At 42.1% G+C, this 16177-nt stretch overlaps 3 protein-coding genes across 3 annotated transcripts in view; 1 reads left to right on the top strand and 2 right to left on the bottom strand.

The window, feature by feature from the left end:
• The window catches only part of tfap2e (transcription factor AP-2 epsilon), a gene marked incomplete at both ends in the record, with an annotated part of 14687 nt that extends 10890 nt beyond the window's left edge, over positions 1-3797 (bottom strand). Inside the window, 2 exons of the mRNA XM_080442283.1 lie at positions 1070-1531; positions 3771-3797. Of these exons, the coding sequence (XP_080298409.1) occupies positions 1070-1531; positions 3771-3797 (489 nt within the window). The remainder of the gene's footprint in view (positions 1-1069; positions 1532-3770) is intronic.
• A 1990-nt stretch (positions 3798-5787) lies between these two features.
• On the bottom strand, positions 5788-11446 carry ncdn (neurochondrin). Its single transcript, XM_080442105.1, has 7 exons — positions 10883-11446; positions 9523-10615; positions 9170-9339; positions 8769-9007; positions 8243-8455; positions 7320-7462; positions 5788-6661 (listed from the first exon to the last, which is right to left on the bottom strand). Exons 1-7 carry the CDS (start codon positions 11096-11098, stop codon positions 6240-6242), a joined length of 2496 nt encoding a protein of 831 aa, XP_080298231.1. The 5' UTR covers positions 11099-11446; the 3' UTR covers positions 5788-6239.
• Positions 11447-12358: 912 nt separating this feature from the next.
• Positions 12359-16177, top strand: part of kiaa0319l (KIAA0319-like) — a 30540-nt gene continuing 26721 nt past the window's right edge. The window contains exons 1-2 of the mRNA XM_080441337.1: positions 12359-12678; positions 15951-16121. The gene's annotated coding sequence lies outside the window, so the exon portion shown is untranslated. The remainder of the gene's footprint in view (positions 12679-15950; positions 16122-16177) is intronic.

Raw genomic sequence — 16177 nt, forward strand, 5'->3', positions numbered from 1 at the left:
CATCCTGCCAGATTAGGCTCCATCGATCAATCATTTTAATCACCATTTAGACGGGCAAAAGAAACCCTTCAAATAAATTCTGAGTTGCGTAAAATGAGAGCAATAGTTAAGCTAATTTCTTTCAGTTACAATAATTATTTCAAAAAGCTAATTAATGATGACGTGAATTAATTGAGAAATGTTTCGCACGTATAACTGCCTCCGGGCCTTACCTATAAATCTGGGGCCTCTCAGGCTCATTTATAGAGATTGATTGCACCTTTTAGCTTGTTTTACTAATAATGCCAGTGAATGCGATCTGACAATTAAGTTGATTCTGAATTATTATATCGAACAATATGGCTGCAGAGCCATAATCAGGTCAAATAGAGTGGCCTTATGGTTCACACATGGGACTTAGGTGCGTGCGTGTGAATGGTGACCTTGACGCACGGACGGTGATCTCTGCGGTGTCACAGATCCAATGAACGGGAGATGCAAGCAAAGGCACTATTACACTGTTTCCCAAACAGTGGCTCGGGACCCATTTGCGGGTCGCAGATCCATTTTACGTGCAGGGTCACGAGCGAATATTCCTTTATTTTTTGTTTCCTAAATGTTGTCATTAATTATTGTTATTTTAAGGATTTACAGATTTCCCCAACATTTTCGTGAGTTGAAAACAAATTCAAACATAGCCTATTTCAAAAATAATTTCATGAATAAAATACAAATAATCAAAGAAATTCCTATAAGTAGAAAACAAAATGTTTAATAAGTAGTGAAAATAGCAGATCTACAAGCTCGCAATGTGGTGCAAAGCCATGCATTGTGAGCTTGTAGATCTGCTATTTTCACCAGTTTGGGTCCTGCAGGCAAACATCTGATTTCGATACACAGGACCTCATGGAAACAAGCCATAGTGCTTTCTTGGGTTCAATCCTTTTAGCAATGTATTTGTATTAAACTGTACGTTTCTGTGCTTTTTTTGCAAACTGTTAATCAAGTATTCAATCAATCAATCAATTAATCAATCATCTAAAACGTTTAGGAACCCCTGTGCTATTTAAGCCAACAAAGTCAAACTCACCTGCAACTCCTCCAGGCCGTGGTGTCCGAGGTGCATCCCGAGAGGACCGTCCCCGAGCGCGGCGGCTCCCTCCCCGGCGTGGAGGCCGTGGAGCAGCCGGGGCACGACGCCCCCGTACTCCCCCCGCCGGGGGTCGAGGCTCAGGGCCCGGTGAGACTGTGACAGGAGACCCCCCTCCTCGGACCCTCTCCTCTGCGAGACCGAGTGCCACGCCGCCTGGTGCTGATGATGCTGGTGGATGGAGTTGATGGTCGGATAGGGATCCGAGAGGTGGGAATAGTCCTGGTGGCTCTGGGAGTACGACAGGGAGGACTGGGGGTACGGAGGGGGGAAGTAGGGGGGCTGGAAGTCGGAGGCCGGAGTGTGGCAGAGTGGGGGAGCCGAGGAGTAGGCCGTCTGGTTGAGGGAGGAGGACAGCTGGGAGAGGCGAGGCGAGGAGCCGGTCAGACCGTCTGCGCGCTCCTAGAAAGAGAGAAAAGTTGATCAGTGTTTTAATACAGCGCAGGTCTTCAGTTCAGCTCTATACCACCTTTACAAATAATGAGATCAAATAATGTATTTTCATTTGAATAAACATCCTGCTATTGCAAAAACAGATATCGTTATATGGTCTAATTTTTGACCCACTGTTTGTTTTTCAAACAGTGGGTCGGGACCCATGTTTGGGTCGCGGAAAACCAATTTGGGTCGCGAGTAAATATCCCCTTTTTTAAAAAAAAGTTTTTAAATCACAACTCAATTAAATGAATTCCAACATATTTCAGAAGTATTTCCTAAATAAAACACAATAAATCAAACCATTTCCATAAATAAATTAAAAAGCGTTTAAGAAGTAGCCTAGTGAAAATAGCCGAACTACAGCGTGAAGCATTGTGAGCTTGTAGATCTGCTATTTTCAGTATTTTGGGTCCCGGGCGAATGTCTAATTTCTCTCTTGCAGGCTAAAAGGTTTGGGAACCACTAGTCTAATTTAAACCCCAATAAACGAGGCTCATCATGGCTATACCCAACGTAAATATTGACAGCAATAGACTAATAACGAAAACAATATTACAAAATAGTTTTGATACAAATGGACCATAATAAAAAGTAATACAAAGTAATACAATGAATTCCCATTAAAACAATTCAGGAAAAAAACTCAGAAAAAAGCAACAGCGTTTGAACTTGATGCGTAATGGCAGCTATAAGTGCCCTTGGCATCCTCACTGTACGACAGTGTCAGGAAGGTCACGGCCACCGACAATAACAGATCTACAAGCTGACAACCTTGTCTCTTATGTTGTAGATATGTTCTTTTCGGTAAGCGACTGCACCATGGAGTATAAATAAAGCTTTAGTCGCACAAAGGACAGGTGATATAGGCTACGTTTGTAAATAATGTGTAATCGTGTCAACAAACTCGCCTCACAAATGGACTCCACAGAGGATTTAAAGAGGATCAGATGGAAGTCCTCCAAAATTAAATGTTGACATTTCGTAATTTATTTAGGCCTAAAAATGTTATTTTATTTTCTAAAGGCATGCAGTGCATCATCTCTAAGGACCGCAACAAACATGTAATAATATATAACCCACTAGCCTACATTTCTTTCCGCACTGTTCCTGGCAAAATGTCGATTTTCTAAAGCTGGGTCACCCGGATCAATGCTGTTCTGGTGGAACAATGTCCATTATCTCTGACAGCCAACAAAGGACGGCCAGTGACAGGATTAAAAGTAGCACATCATTTTTAAATTAGTCATCACCAAAATAAGGCCTATTAACTGTCTACCAGAGCTAATGTATCTAATTATTACGCAGCAATGCAATTATAATTTCAGGACCCCAATGGAAACAAGCCATAGTTGCTTTCTTTAATCCTTTTTTAGCATCCCTTTGTATTTGAAACTGTACTTTCTGTGCTTTATTTGCAAACTGCAAAATAAAGTATTCAACCAATCAATCAATCAATCAATGCTATTTATTTGATATTCCAAAACAATTTCAGCACCCATTCTGTTGCAAGTTGAAGCGCAACGAGACAACTCCAAGACGATCATCATCTTTTCCCCCGAAAGTGTCACAGTGTTTCAAGCAGACTTTCCGTATATAATACCATTCCATTCCAGTGGACAGTGTGATGGTCGACGGTCTGCCTCGCTGTGACATTACGCATACATACACACCCAGAGATGACTGACAACAGCGGCACCGCCACTGTCCGTTCAACGTCACATTATATGATGTGCCCTGACTGCCCTCTAAGTCAGGGGTCTTTAACGTTTTTCAGGACAAGGAAGGACCCCTTAGCTGAGAGAGAGATGAAACAGGGACCCCCTATTGTATAAAATTGTGTTCCAGATTAAACTTTTTTTTTTTAAATACTTGGTCTGCTCTTTTTTCCCCTCTACACCTATACCTCTTTGCCAAAAATAGCAGATCTACAAGCTCAGTTGTGAGCTTGTAGATCTGCTATTTTTGGCTAAAGTTCTCATCAGAAAAGGGATGCTAGGGTTCAAGTGGTTAATGTAACAAAAAAAATCCTATCACACAAAGATTTGGTGACCCCCTTGTAGTAACTCTGAGGACCCCCTAGGGGTCCCGGCCCCCCTGTTGAAGACCCCTGCTCTAAGTGGAACTTCATTAAAGAAGACAAGACAATCGCAGACCCAATAGCGGGGGCAATATAGGAAACACGATCCAATGCTCAACGACTCACCATGGCTGAATACGTGTGGACTAACATCTGGAGCACTCTCTGGACACCACAATTTCACAATTAAGAGGACTGAAAGATCAGATGTCACCAAACGATCGGAGTTGTAATCCGGGTTATTTCCGCCTGTCTGAACGATCCATGCAGCAAAACATCAAGATGTCATTAAGTTTCCTTCTTTATATGGATAAATTAGCTCAGTTTTTACGCACGTTCTAATAGACAAACGTCAAACGAACAGCTGCTGTGAGAGAGTGTCCTCAACGTTCTCCATGCGCGCTACTTATAGGTTTAGTGCGCGCTCAGCAGAATGAGGGGAGGGGTCGAGGGGTACCACTTCTCTTAAAGAGATATATTCATTCAGTCAGCCACAACTTCATTCAAACACCTATATATATACATACCTTTCTTTGATTGAGGTATCCTTTTCAAAGTTATAGGGTTGTTTTCTGCCCATTTTTGCCCATTTTCAGTGACTTTGATATTCGGCAAATGAACATATTTATAAAACTCTTGATTTCCTATACCATGGACACTGGACATAAAAAATAACTGTTTTTTTTTTGTTCTCTATTGTTTAAAAGAGACAAACGAATTGCAGACGACAGTCCACCTTGTCAAAATGCGAGGAAGAGTTTGAATGAAATATTAGAGATGGAATTGTATCCAAACTCCTGCCATTCCTAAATGGAAAACCAAACCAAGCCATCTTCAGTCAGATTATCAGCAAATTCACTATAATTCCACAAACAGGCCCATCACACAGTTTGCACAACTCTCAGGCTATTACCTAACTATTCGGCCTATCTAAATGTCCATAGACTCGAGTACTTTTTACGCACACGTTTTGTATTTTAGCACAACATTCAGTTTAGAAAAATAACATCTATGATCAATGCTTAATATATTCTAAATAAAAAAATGGACTGTCATTTACCTGCATGCCATAGGGTTCAGTCTTGGTTCGAGATTTCCAAAGCATGGTTGCGCTAAGTGTCAGTGTGGTTGTCTAACTCTAACAGATGGATGAATGCGGTGGGATGGAAACAGGCTGGAGGTAGAGCGATGAGTGAGATAGTTGGAGAGACGAGGCAGGAGGGTATGGATGAGTCACAAAGAAAAAGACGGGTGTTGGGGGGTGGGAGGAGGAGGGGGGGGGGGGGAGAGACCAAGAGGGCGGGAGGTGAAATAATCCAGGGGGGGTAGAAACTTTAGAAAGGAAGGGAGTTTTGACACTGAATAGAGTTGTGTTCATTTTTAACGGTCGTACTCGTAGCCTACATTTTCAGACGGATTTGGCCTACCACAATTCGATGTCAAATAGCCTAACTTATCTCATGTTCAATTAGTAAATTATTGAAAGTTTTAATCAACTTTATTTTGGCCTTAAATGGGTCAATTAATTTTTATATTGATCGGACTATGTTGTCATCATTTGCCTTAAAAAGGTAGGTCAATACTCATAGGCTACACTTTTTTCTTTTCATAGAGCACATTTTCCTAAGTCTTCTGGATGGGAATGCGCCTGATAGCCTTCTGAATAATCACAAAACACAATCCATGATCCATCACGTGAGCAACATTGAATTCTCTCCCTTGACTTGAACTCCGAGTCTGAACAGATCTGTTGCCAGCCGCACGACAGCATTATCCAAACAGAGTTTGGGACGCCATCTAGTGGTACCTAATAAAACAAGAGCCTACTGCACTTTGTAACATTTGAAACATATTTTGAGATTCATTCATTCATCCCATCTTTGAGTCATGGCCAGTTTGAGATACTCATGGCTACCTACAAGCCAATGACAACCACATAGTTGAGGTGTTGTACCATTGCAAAGGGATTTGATGTAAATATGTGGCAAACTCTTGACATTGATTGGAAGGCATGTACAAGTGATGTTTCAAATTTGAATATAATAGCAGACATGTTCAAGCAGGCCAGAGGTTAACATTGAATAAATAATGCCAATATTGACAGAGAGCCTGACAATGACTTAACAAAATATTTCTTTATTATTAAATGCATTTCAAATGACAATTCACATGTAACAGATTGCTTATGCCACATCAGTTCCATGTGACTGAACATTATGATACATAGAAACAGTCAATTTGGTATAGATATTAAATCAAGTATTCCCTGCACACAAGAAATCCTGAATGTCACTTATGCTTATGCTTTAAGCTGAGCCCTGCTTTATTCATTTATTTACTATCTTCAAGATTCTTTTAATCTCTTTATCTACATATTTTTAGAGTCTTTACTAGAACATGTCCCCATGCAAATGTATTGATATTGCCATGTGATGTTTTCAACTTTTGAGTGTCATCTCTTCCAGCACGTAGTATGTTTTTATGTGCATGCTGCCTTTACAAACTTTCTGTATTTACAATTTTCCCAGACTGAATATATACCATAAGAGCATGTTGTCCATAGCCAACGGCAGCAGTCAGACACTTTTAAACATCTTACTTCAGTCCAAGTGATTTCCTCAGTTTGCCCATACAACTCAAAGCCCCCTTATCCTGTTTCACCATAATGACTTTAATCTCCTGTTTACAGAGCGAGCACTGGTCCGCCATGGCGCAGAGAGCCTCCTCTAAAGCAGCCTGCGTGTGTGTGTCAGGCAGTGCGCTACATATCTCCAACATGGTAAGTGTATGTTTCAGCCAACCTTCCTCTTTAACTAGGGTAATGATCCAGGGCTGAGCCCGAACACAACCGCCAAGGGCCTGCAGACCCAACCTCCAGAGCTCTCCAGCGTCTTCCCACCATTCCTCCCAGCCAGGACTCACTCTTACTGGGCCAGGGCTGGAGCCAGAGTCCAGAGCGCCATGGAGGAACCGTAGAGCCGCAGAGAAAAAACTCCTCTGGCCTGGTTCCACTGGGCCTGGAACACACAACACATAATTAGATATTACTGAAGTGACAACAATGACAGTAAAGCACACTCTTATTGCAATTATACAACAATTACAAAATAAAACATATTCAAAATGTATTCACATTGTGGGGAAATTTGCTCTTAAAATAAAATAAAAATCTGCTAGTGTTCTCTCTGTTGGGGTCTGACTGAGACATTAACTAGTCCCTGTCAAGTCAACCAGCCAAATTGAACTAATGAGCGAAATAAAGATTGTGATTTCGCAAACTGAATACCACACATAAAAATGAAATGAAAAAAAAACTTCCTTAGGGAAGCTCTATCTTTTAACTAAAATAACTGCATATAATGACTTTCTTTTCTCCGAGGGCAGATTTAGCTACATCTGCGAACTTCACATATATTTTCGAACTGGTAGTGCTGAGAGTGGGAGGAGCTTTAGTACACAGTAGCCTACTTACTCCGGGTGGGAGTCATATTTATTGTGATTATTACGCATTTTTCTTTGAGCACGTGTCAGAACTACCCGTTTTCTAATGTGTTTTCATGAATCTTGTCCCTGGGCATGACCATGTCTAAGACAAAGATTAAGAACCATGGATCTGATCACCATTCAAACAGAAATATTATTTTTTATTAAATACCAAAACCAATATAAACTCACCTGATGGAGCTGGTTTGAGCCTGCCAATCATCAGCCCCAGAGTGCAGAAATTGGCTGCCAAGACCAAGAGGCGGGATTTATGAACCAAAACAGGAAGGGCCTCATCCAGGAGGGACTCAAGCGTTTTGAAACATGGGTCCTTCCTATGTAAACACAGGAGATTGATACAGCATTTGAGGCATAGGAATTTGATTCAACCCTTTTCTATATTACAAGTCATTAGTGTTGAGGGTGAGGGCACTGCAAACACTTCCAAAAGAAAAGTTATGCATAAATACAACACGTTCAAGTGAACAGAAGAGGGTTCTTTGAAACTCATTTGACTAAATACAACTCTGTGGAGGCAAATTAAGGTAATTACTAAATAGCCTAGTCTGCAACATGCATTATTTTTCAATAACCACGTGACCTCTTGTTGATTATCCTGCTTATACTATGGCCACTAATATTGCGGTCCTATGCGCCAGCCGGCGTAATGGGGATAAATAAGTAACTAACTATGGCCACTACTTACCAACAATTAAAAATACAGCTAGTTTTATTCATATTGTAAGGCAATACACTCTACTGAATTGGCACGGTCTCTCATCAACCTTGGAATAAGCGTGAACATATACTACTCCAGGAAATGGGAGAAGCCCTAGAAACAAGTACCAACTGTAACTCAGCTGACAATAATCACGTCTCTCACACACACATAACCACACATACATTTTATGTGTAAATAACCAGTAATAAAGTACAGTTCTTACTATGCATATTAATTTAGAGCGGTGACAAGGCCGCTAGGCCAAAGGTGTGGTTATCTGAAAATAATGCCCATCCACCAGTTAGTCAGAATCAAGTATTCTCTATGGCCATGGTATAGGTGCATTGCAACATCTTCTTTCATGTGGTCATCGGGTACACATAATGCACAGTACCTGACTCTCTCAGGCTCAGTGACAGTGAAGTTAAGGAGGGCTGAGCAGGCAGTCTCCATGCTGGGGTCTCTGGGTGAGACCCCTCCTTTCTCCTTCAGGCAGCTCCAGCCCTGGAACAGGAAGTCCACCAAGAGGGCTGGGGTGTCCAGGGTGAGAAGGACCTTCCTAGGACCTTCCTCTGCCGAGAGGTGGCATAGAGCTGGGAGGAGATACCTGGAAGGTGTGAGCAATAGAGACATGATGGGAGGGGGTGGAATAATATGTGGTATGATGATGAGGGAAGTGAAAGAACCAGTTACCATGGGAAAGAATGAAGGTGATGCAGGTAGAATGGGGATGGTGGTGAAAAGAATAGAAGTGCAATGCACATATTAAGAAAATTATATATTATGTTGACATCTTGATCTTTCCATTTGATTGCACCTAGTCATTATGTTCACTTATTCTCGGTTTGTAGAGTTGTGAATTTGTGAATGTGTTATACATCAACTTTTGACAATAATGACTTTGCTCTCTAAAACTTTACCTCAAGGCATCTCTGCCGGTCCAAGCCCCATCTTCATCGCTGACAGACATCTCAGACATCCAGCTTGAGAGATGCTGCTCTGTGTTCTCTCCGCGCATATGACTCCTTGTGTAGCCAACCAGGAATGGCAGCAGGGCAGTCACTTCCTCCTTCAAACAGGAAGTTTCCTCAGCAAGCCAAGAGCAAAGACAACGGAATGTAGCGAAAATGAAAGGGTCACCATAGCAACTTGGATCCACCTTGTAGACAAAACAGTCGGTAAGAGAGAGAGAGAGAGAGAGAGATTTAAGTGACCTCTGATATGTAGTGGCATTATGAACATGACATTAAAGAGAAGTTGGAAATTGAAAACTCAATTGTGGTAAACAAATGTTTGTTTATACTATAATGTGATGTCTCACCTGTTGCAGGTGGTATATTACTGCAGAGAAGGCCTCTTCCAGCACCGTAAGGACCTGTCTACTCTGCTGCAGACTGAGCCCAGAGATGGCAGTATGTGGTGGAGCATCAGGCTTCATGGCCCCTGGACTACAGGCCTGTTCCATGGCAGCCTCCATGATGCGGTAGCAGCCTGTGAAGGTAAATTCATATTTTTGGTTAGTGTCAGGAAAGGGAAAATAAAACGTAACTAGAGTCTAAATCTAATTTAATTAATTAGTTAATTGTATCTAAATTATGTAAGGACTAATAACATTTAAGACACATTATAATTAATATTTAAACATTGATGTTTTTTTTTAAATGAGCAAAGTACCAGTGAGTGTATGCTGCAGCTCGGTGCTCAGAGCATTTCCAGGTGGTTCCTCCAAGCCCATTCGAACTTCCACACAAGCCCGGTTGACCAGCAAGCAGCAGAACTTAGGCGGGCCTGCTGACTCCCACCCATACAAATCCAAAAGACATGCACTGAGGACCAAGACTGAACCTATATGTTTAGGCGTCAACTTGGCCTGCATTATCGGTCTCACCGCAACCCATAGACTTGATACAACTTGTTTCAGCTCGTCAGTCTCTGTCACACCTCCTGGTGGGGGTAGGAACTGCAACAACCGGTCACACATACCCAGCCTATCCTGGTCTTTGGCTTGGCAGAACTCTTTGGAGACCCTGCTCAGTAGAGCGAGCATTTCAGTAGGGTGTTTACGCCATACCTTGTATCTTGTTTTACCTGAAAGAAGGCTACCCAGCAAGGCAACACCCCTCTCCTGGCTCAAAGTCTGGTTTTGTTCCAGTGCTTGGCACAGGGCAGGGATAGCACCCCTGTTTAAGAGCTGGTCAGGACCCCTGGGTAAAGTACACACAGCAGTCAAAACTTGGTAGCAGTCAGCAGCCAAGGCCTCGTCAAGCTTGGAGGACGGTAATGATTTTTGAGCCGTTGAAGCAACATTCTCTTCTACATTGCATCTCTCACCGTCACTGTCCTCTCTCTCCAACACTGGTTTATTTTCTGGTTTAGCCTGGTCATGTGGCACATTTTTTGAAACCTCTGCTGACTGGACCTCAATATTTTGACTCTGCCCTGTATTTGTCTTCATCTCGTGTCTGGACTGGTTGAATGCCTGGCCTTCTTGTTTCTGTTGGTTCCATGTGGGACCGTCAGCTATTATTCCCAACAGTAGCGGTACGGTGGTAAGGAGCTGTGGGTTGGAGGCCATGTCTGGTTCTGTGCTCAAGGCAGCCAGCAGAGCTGTGCCCAGGGAAAGGAGCTCCTGTGGGGGCAATTGGGCGCTCTCACTCCCCTTCACTGCGGTCACGAGGAGTCGGGCTGGAAGACTAACACCCACCGCCTCAAAGATACGCCTCAAAGTGGGCTGGTCAAGTTGGTTTGCTGGGCACAAACGAGTAATCTACCGGAAAAATAAAAATATTTGTTTTATTTATTTAAGAACAATACAATTATATACTCTATTGACAACAGAGCAATATACACACTACCAGTTACTGTAGGTCAATAATAGTGCTATGTGAGTGGCTGAAGAGAGCTAGGTATCTACCTAGGCAGTGATCTATTCCAAATGCACAGAAAAAAATAGTTGTGCAATATGCACACAAGTGCTGGGTCTTTAAAAAAAAGCATGTTAACACATTTCAATTACCACAAATTTCAGGCTTACCAGAAGAAGAGCAGCCAGTGTGTGGCTGTCGTTTTTAGCATGGGTCAGAGAATGAAGACATCTCTCCAGCACCTCTGTCTGGGCAGCAGTCAAACCTTTTCCTCCCTCTCCCTCCTCCTCCTGGGTCTCTTCCCCAGGCTGGTGGCTAGTGCTGCTGGAGTCATCCTCATCGCTCAGCACAGGGCTGGATCCACTGGATCCGGCGAACTCAGTCATTATAGCCAAGGTTTTCTGTGTTTCCGAGCAATACTAAGTGTTAAAAATCAGACTGAAGGCCTGTGGGTTACAGCAAGGTGATATTTAGTGGCATGGTATTTACACTAGTAAGTGCCATGGCCCATGTGTAACCTACGCAGGCTAGCTCTAGTAGTAAGCTAACCCACTGAATGCCTCTGACGTTGTTAAAGCCCACTTCTTTACTGTTTACTATTAGATTTATTGCAATAAAAAAGATTGTCCCACGGGTTTTGTAGTTTAGCAAAGTAACCTGGTACCTAAACTGCCGTTAACTACAGTAACAGGCCGGCTCTCTTCTTGACGTGACGTCCCACCCACGCAATACTAGCAGCCACGTACCGGAAGGAAGATGACTAGACTTCTTTCTTCTTCGTCTTGAGGACACGGCTTGTAATTCCAGGATGTTGCATTACCGCCCACTGCTGGACGTGTCCTGCTTTTTCTTCATGCACAGTATGCATCCACACAGCTCCTGAGTTTGATCTAATCAACTACATTCTAATTCTAACTAGTAAGCAGTGGTGGAAGTACTGACATTTTATACTTAAGTAAGAGTATCAATATCACAATGTAGAAATACTCTGTTACAAGTAAAAGTCCGGTATTCAATGTTTACATGAGTGAAAGTACAAAAGTCTTGGCATCAAAATATATATATACTGGTACTAAGTAAAAGTACTCATTATGCAGGTTGCAGAATATATGTATATGTTTATACATATATTCAATATGTATAAACATATTTTGAAATTAGCAGATCTACAAGCTCACAATGCGTCGCAAAGCGACACCTTGTGAGCTTGTACATTGGCTATTTTCAAATAGTCAAGTACAGTATTATTATATGGGTTGAAGTGGTTAATGTACGTTTTGTAATAATAATCTAAATCTACTAGTAACTAAAGTTTTCATATAGTTGTAGTTGAGTAAAAGTACAATATTTTGTGAACACTGAAGAAAGTAAAATATTCCTCAAAATTGTACTTAAGTACAGTACTTGAGTACATGTATGTAGAACCCTGTTTCTTGCTGAGGCTTGCTGCTTGTAGATCTGTTCTTTAGCTACGTCCCACTCGATGTCGATCCACCCAATCGACGTGATCCACAAATATCTTTAAGCCAATCAGAACCTCGTTTCTTTGGACGGCGACGACGCCATTTTGGTTGGTTGCTGTTTTGAAACGTCACGATGAGATATTATTATTATTTTCGTCGGAGGAAATGTACGCAGGTTTCTATGAACGTTGAATCTCGCAGACGACATGACAATGAAATACAATAATTACATATTTCTGTCACCAACTCTCTGGGTAGTACTGATCTGATGGAGAAGAAACCTACTCAATATTGACAGCAGGGGGCGCCAGGCGGAAGTCGTTAGATTAATTGCATTGTATGTTGTTTTTTTTCACATCCGAGTGAAGGTGCATCAATGAATCCGCACCACACACACACACACACACACACATCAGCTGGGCTGATGGCACATCAACAACAAACATAACTCAACGCCGCTGGTCATGAAGAAAGACCCGCTGGGAGGCTGTGTATTTATGCAAGTAAGTACATTCATGTACGCTTTTCGTTATGATACTGTTATACCGTAATTCATGCGCTCTGATCCGTCGTAAACAGCGCATTGAGTCGTATATCTGCATGACTAGCTGGCGATGCCAACAGCCTCAGGGCGATAATATACATGGGTTATTATATAATATACAGTTGGTATATCGTGTGGATCGTCCTGGATGTATTGGTTGGCTCATAATGACTGACTGATATATAATATGAGAGGATATGGATATCGATATAGTGTCATATTGATTGATCCAGCCTCACTCAGTTGAAATGTTGTCCTTATGCTGTTCGATGCGCAACCTTGGCTTCATTCATTCATACATACTAGTAGTAGTAGGCTATGATGTAGCCATGGTTCACATGCTTGACAGTCATGTTTCAGGGCTAGCTATGATGTTGTCGCTTGCCCCAAATAACTGATCCTCAAGCGACACGTCGCATCAGCCAGGCTTACAGAGAGATGTCGTAAGTATCGCCTGTAATGGTCTAGTCTGTTCACAGGCATCACAGCCAAAGAGAAATCTATGAGCGTTTAAAATCTTCCCCCCTGTATCTCAAGACTAGTGAGTTTCATAATGTATGAACCCACCCTCCATTTTGAATGTGATGGAGGGTCTTACAGTAGGCTAGTATAGCCTATCTTCACTGCTGAAGCACAATGGAATTGCTTCTCACAACTTTAATTAGATTGAGGTTTTGTTGATTGTTGTGACCAAACAAGCATTTTAAGCATCTAGGATTTTGACATATTAAATTTATTTGACAAATAATTGTGGTTGCATTACATATTATAATGAGAGATTTCATGTCACAGGGGCTTTATTGGGAATACACTAGGTTGAATACACTAGCCATCGGGGGACGGGCCACACAGAGCCAGATGGACTGACTGTGGGGGTAGCATTGTGTAATTTGAGAGAGCCCTCCACAGACCTGTCTGCCTACAAACCAACAGAGCACTGACTGTGTGCTTTTGATTAGTCGACTCAGTCACTGGAAGAAAAGAGGGGGAAGAAACGGAGAGGAAATTGTTACCGGAGGCTATGGACTTGGTCATTCATTTGGGGACTTGGGAAAGATATGCATTTGAAAACCCTGTCATCAGCTGTCAGCTGTCATCAGCCCAGGTTACTGTAAGGTGTGAGAGAGTGTGTGGTTGAACCACCTGTTCTCTGCAGCAGTAAACACAAACCAAAATCACGACTGGCCACGGGGCACGTTGCACATTACTTACATATGCAAACCTGTCTTCCAGTCACTTTTGCTGGGAGGAAAATGTGATTGAGCACGTCTTCTTCAGTCTTCTTTTCCTGTGAATTGTTTTGTTGCGCCGTTGGACAGGTGACAGCTGTCACTGAGGTGTGTTTGGGACTGTGATTCAACTATTGATAACAGAGGATAGTTGGATTGCACTCATATCTGTGTAAAGGAATGCGGATCCAAGTGACGACTCATATACTGCAGGTTTGTTTGGAGAGTATGTGAATCTTGTCTGTGTGGCTATGTTGACATTCTCAACAGTTTGACACACCTCTGCATTTGACCTATTTATTGGTTTAGATTACAATAACAAGCTCTTGAAAGTATAGATTGCTTTTTTCCTAAAAAGTCTCTCTCAGGTTGACTGTGGAAACAACAGTTTTGCTAAATTGCTGGACAGAATGTCCTAGGACATGTGCCTGGCTGCTTTTTTTCCAGGCTTCCTGCAAGAACGTGCTTGAGAATTGTTGAGATGGAAAAATGTGCAGTACCTCTGTTCACCTCTATTTGCATTCAGCAGACCCGTATTGTACAGCTTTACTGATATTTAAATCACCCCTGAATGGACCTTCCATTCAAAGACTTGCAACCTGGCGTCCCTATTTTGGGCATGTGATTATAGGCTTCAGAAAGCTTTTCATATTTTTGTATAAAAGGTGGTTAACAGTTTTAGGCCTACATTTTTATCAGAATTGTATTTTTTAACATTTTTTTTATATACCTATCATATCCCACGGGGAAACGTCAGTTTTCAGCTTCACCCAGCTGAGTGCTGCCCACAGAGGAGCGTGGAGGGGGGAGCAGTTAGGGGTTATGTGTCTTGCTCAGGGAGACTTCGACACATTGCTGAGAGCTGGAATCGTACCTGGGACCTTCCGGAGTCCTAGGCGGGCTCACTAACTAAGTCTTTTTGAAGTCAAGAACAAATGTTCTTGTTTGACTCCAGCCTCAATAGCCTATTATGAGCTCATCATTTGCTGAACTGTTCTGAAAAGTGTTATTGAACTCTTTAATCTTGACATCTAGGTCTCGTTTGTACCCACAGGAACAGAGTAACATTTCTGAAAACTGACATTCACTGTTGTGAATTCTTGGTTCAGCTCTACTGTAATATTGTGTTAAATAACAATGCAATGTGCCTCATCTAGGTTACATCTTGAATTCTCTTTGTACGGTTCTCTGGCATACCCACCAAGTCTGATCAAAATACATCACAATTTGCATATTCACATGAAGCATACTATGTTTCACCTTGCCACAGGCTACAGTATAATTACTGCTCTGAGAATAGATGCCGTGAGCGTGAGCCATGGAGATCTTAAATGCTGTCGTTACTGCTGCAGAAATTACAATGACCTTTGGACTGAGGAGCTGTGTGTGAGCACCTGTCACACCTGCTTGTCTCCATTTCTTCTCTTACTCTTTGATTGTAGTTGAGTCAAACTATGGTGTCTGGTAAGGAAATACTCATGCAAACTAGTGTTTGTTAAGGAATGCCCATGCAAATGTTAGAATAAAACTAACAACATGCATCCATAACTTTTCCACTGGGAAGTGTTAAAGAAGGCAAAAGGTTTAGTTAGCATACTGAGTGATATTCTCACACATTGGCTGTCCAGATAAGCTATGAACATGAGATGGGATGGGATGTGATATTAGTCTAAAATAGACATTGTAGCTACAGTTTTTGTTCTTCTCTGTGTAATTAATTTGAAGGGATCAGAAACCACTATGATGGCCAGCAGACATAGAATATTCTGTAAACGGCAATTTAATTCTAGCATAAGGCTGCTTCATTCCCACAGAGCTTGTATTTCTTCTCTCTCACGCTCTCTCCCACCCTCACAATGAGAACAGAGCAGAGACTGTAGTCTGTCAACAATAACAACAGTTATTATTAAATCATCGACCTGTCCCATATGTTCATCCATAAAGTATATCATTAAATTGGGTGTCATATACTTAATATAATGTTCTCTTTCCCTCTGTACAGACTGGTATCTGAACTGCTCAGACTCAGGAGGCGGCCATGGTGAATTTCTTCCCCAGCACTGTGGTGTTGACCTGTGCTCACCCTTCACCTTACTACAACTCCCTGCCAACCTAAGTCCTCACACCACCTCTGTTTTTGCCATCTCACCCCCAACACCGGCCCCAGAGAAAGGTAAAAATAAATCTGCTGTGGACATCATGTTTTGTTTGGTTTGATGATTGCCAGTA

This window comes from Gymnoscopelus braueri, assembly GCF_963280865.1.
Source record: "Gymnoscopelus braueri genome assembly, chromosome: 11".
Lineage (NCBI taxonomy): Eukaryota > Metazoa > Chordata > Actinopteri > Myctophiformes > Myctophidae > Gymnoscopelus > Gymnoscopelus braueri.

What these genes read in the sequence shown, in the direction of transcription:
- ncdn (XM_080442105.1), bottom strand. Translation starts at nt 11,098, where the DNA reads ATGACTGAGTTCGCCGGATCCAGTGGATCCAGCCCTGTGCTGAGCGAT. An exon ending in ACCGGCAGAGATGCCTTGAG is followed by an intron (nt 8,456 to 8,768) that starts GTAAAGTTTTAG and finishes CACACCTTCCAG; the next exon opens with GTATCTCCTCCCAGCTCTAT. An exon ending in GCTCAAACCAGCTCCATCAG is followed by an intron (nt 6,662 to 7,319) that starts GTGAGTTTATAT and finishes TGTGTGTTCCAG; the next exon opens with GCCCAGTGGAACCAGGCCAG.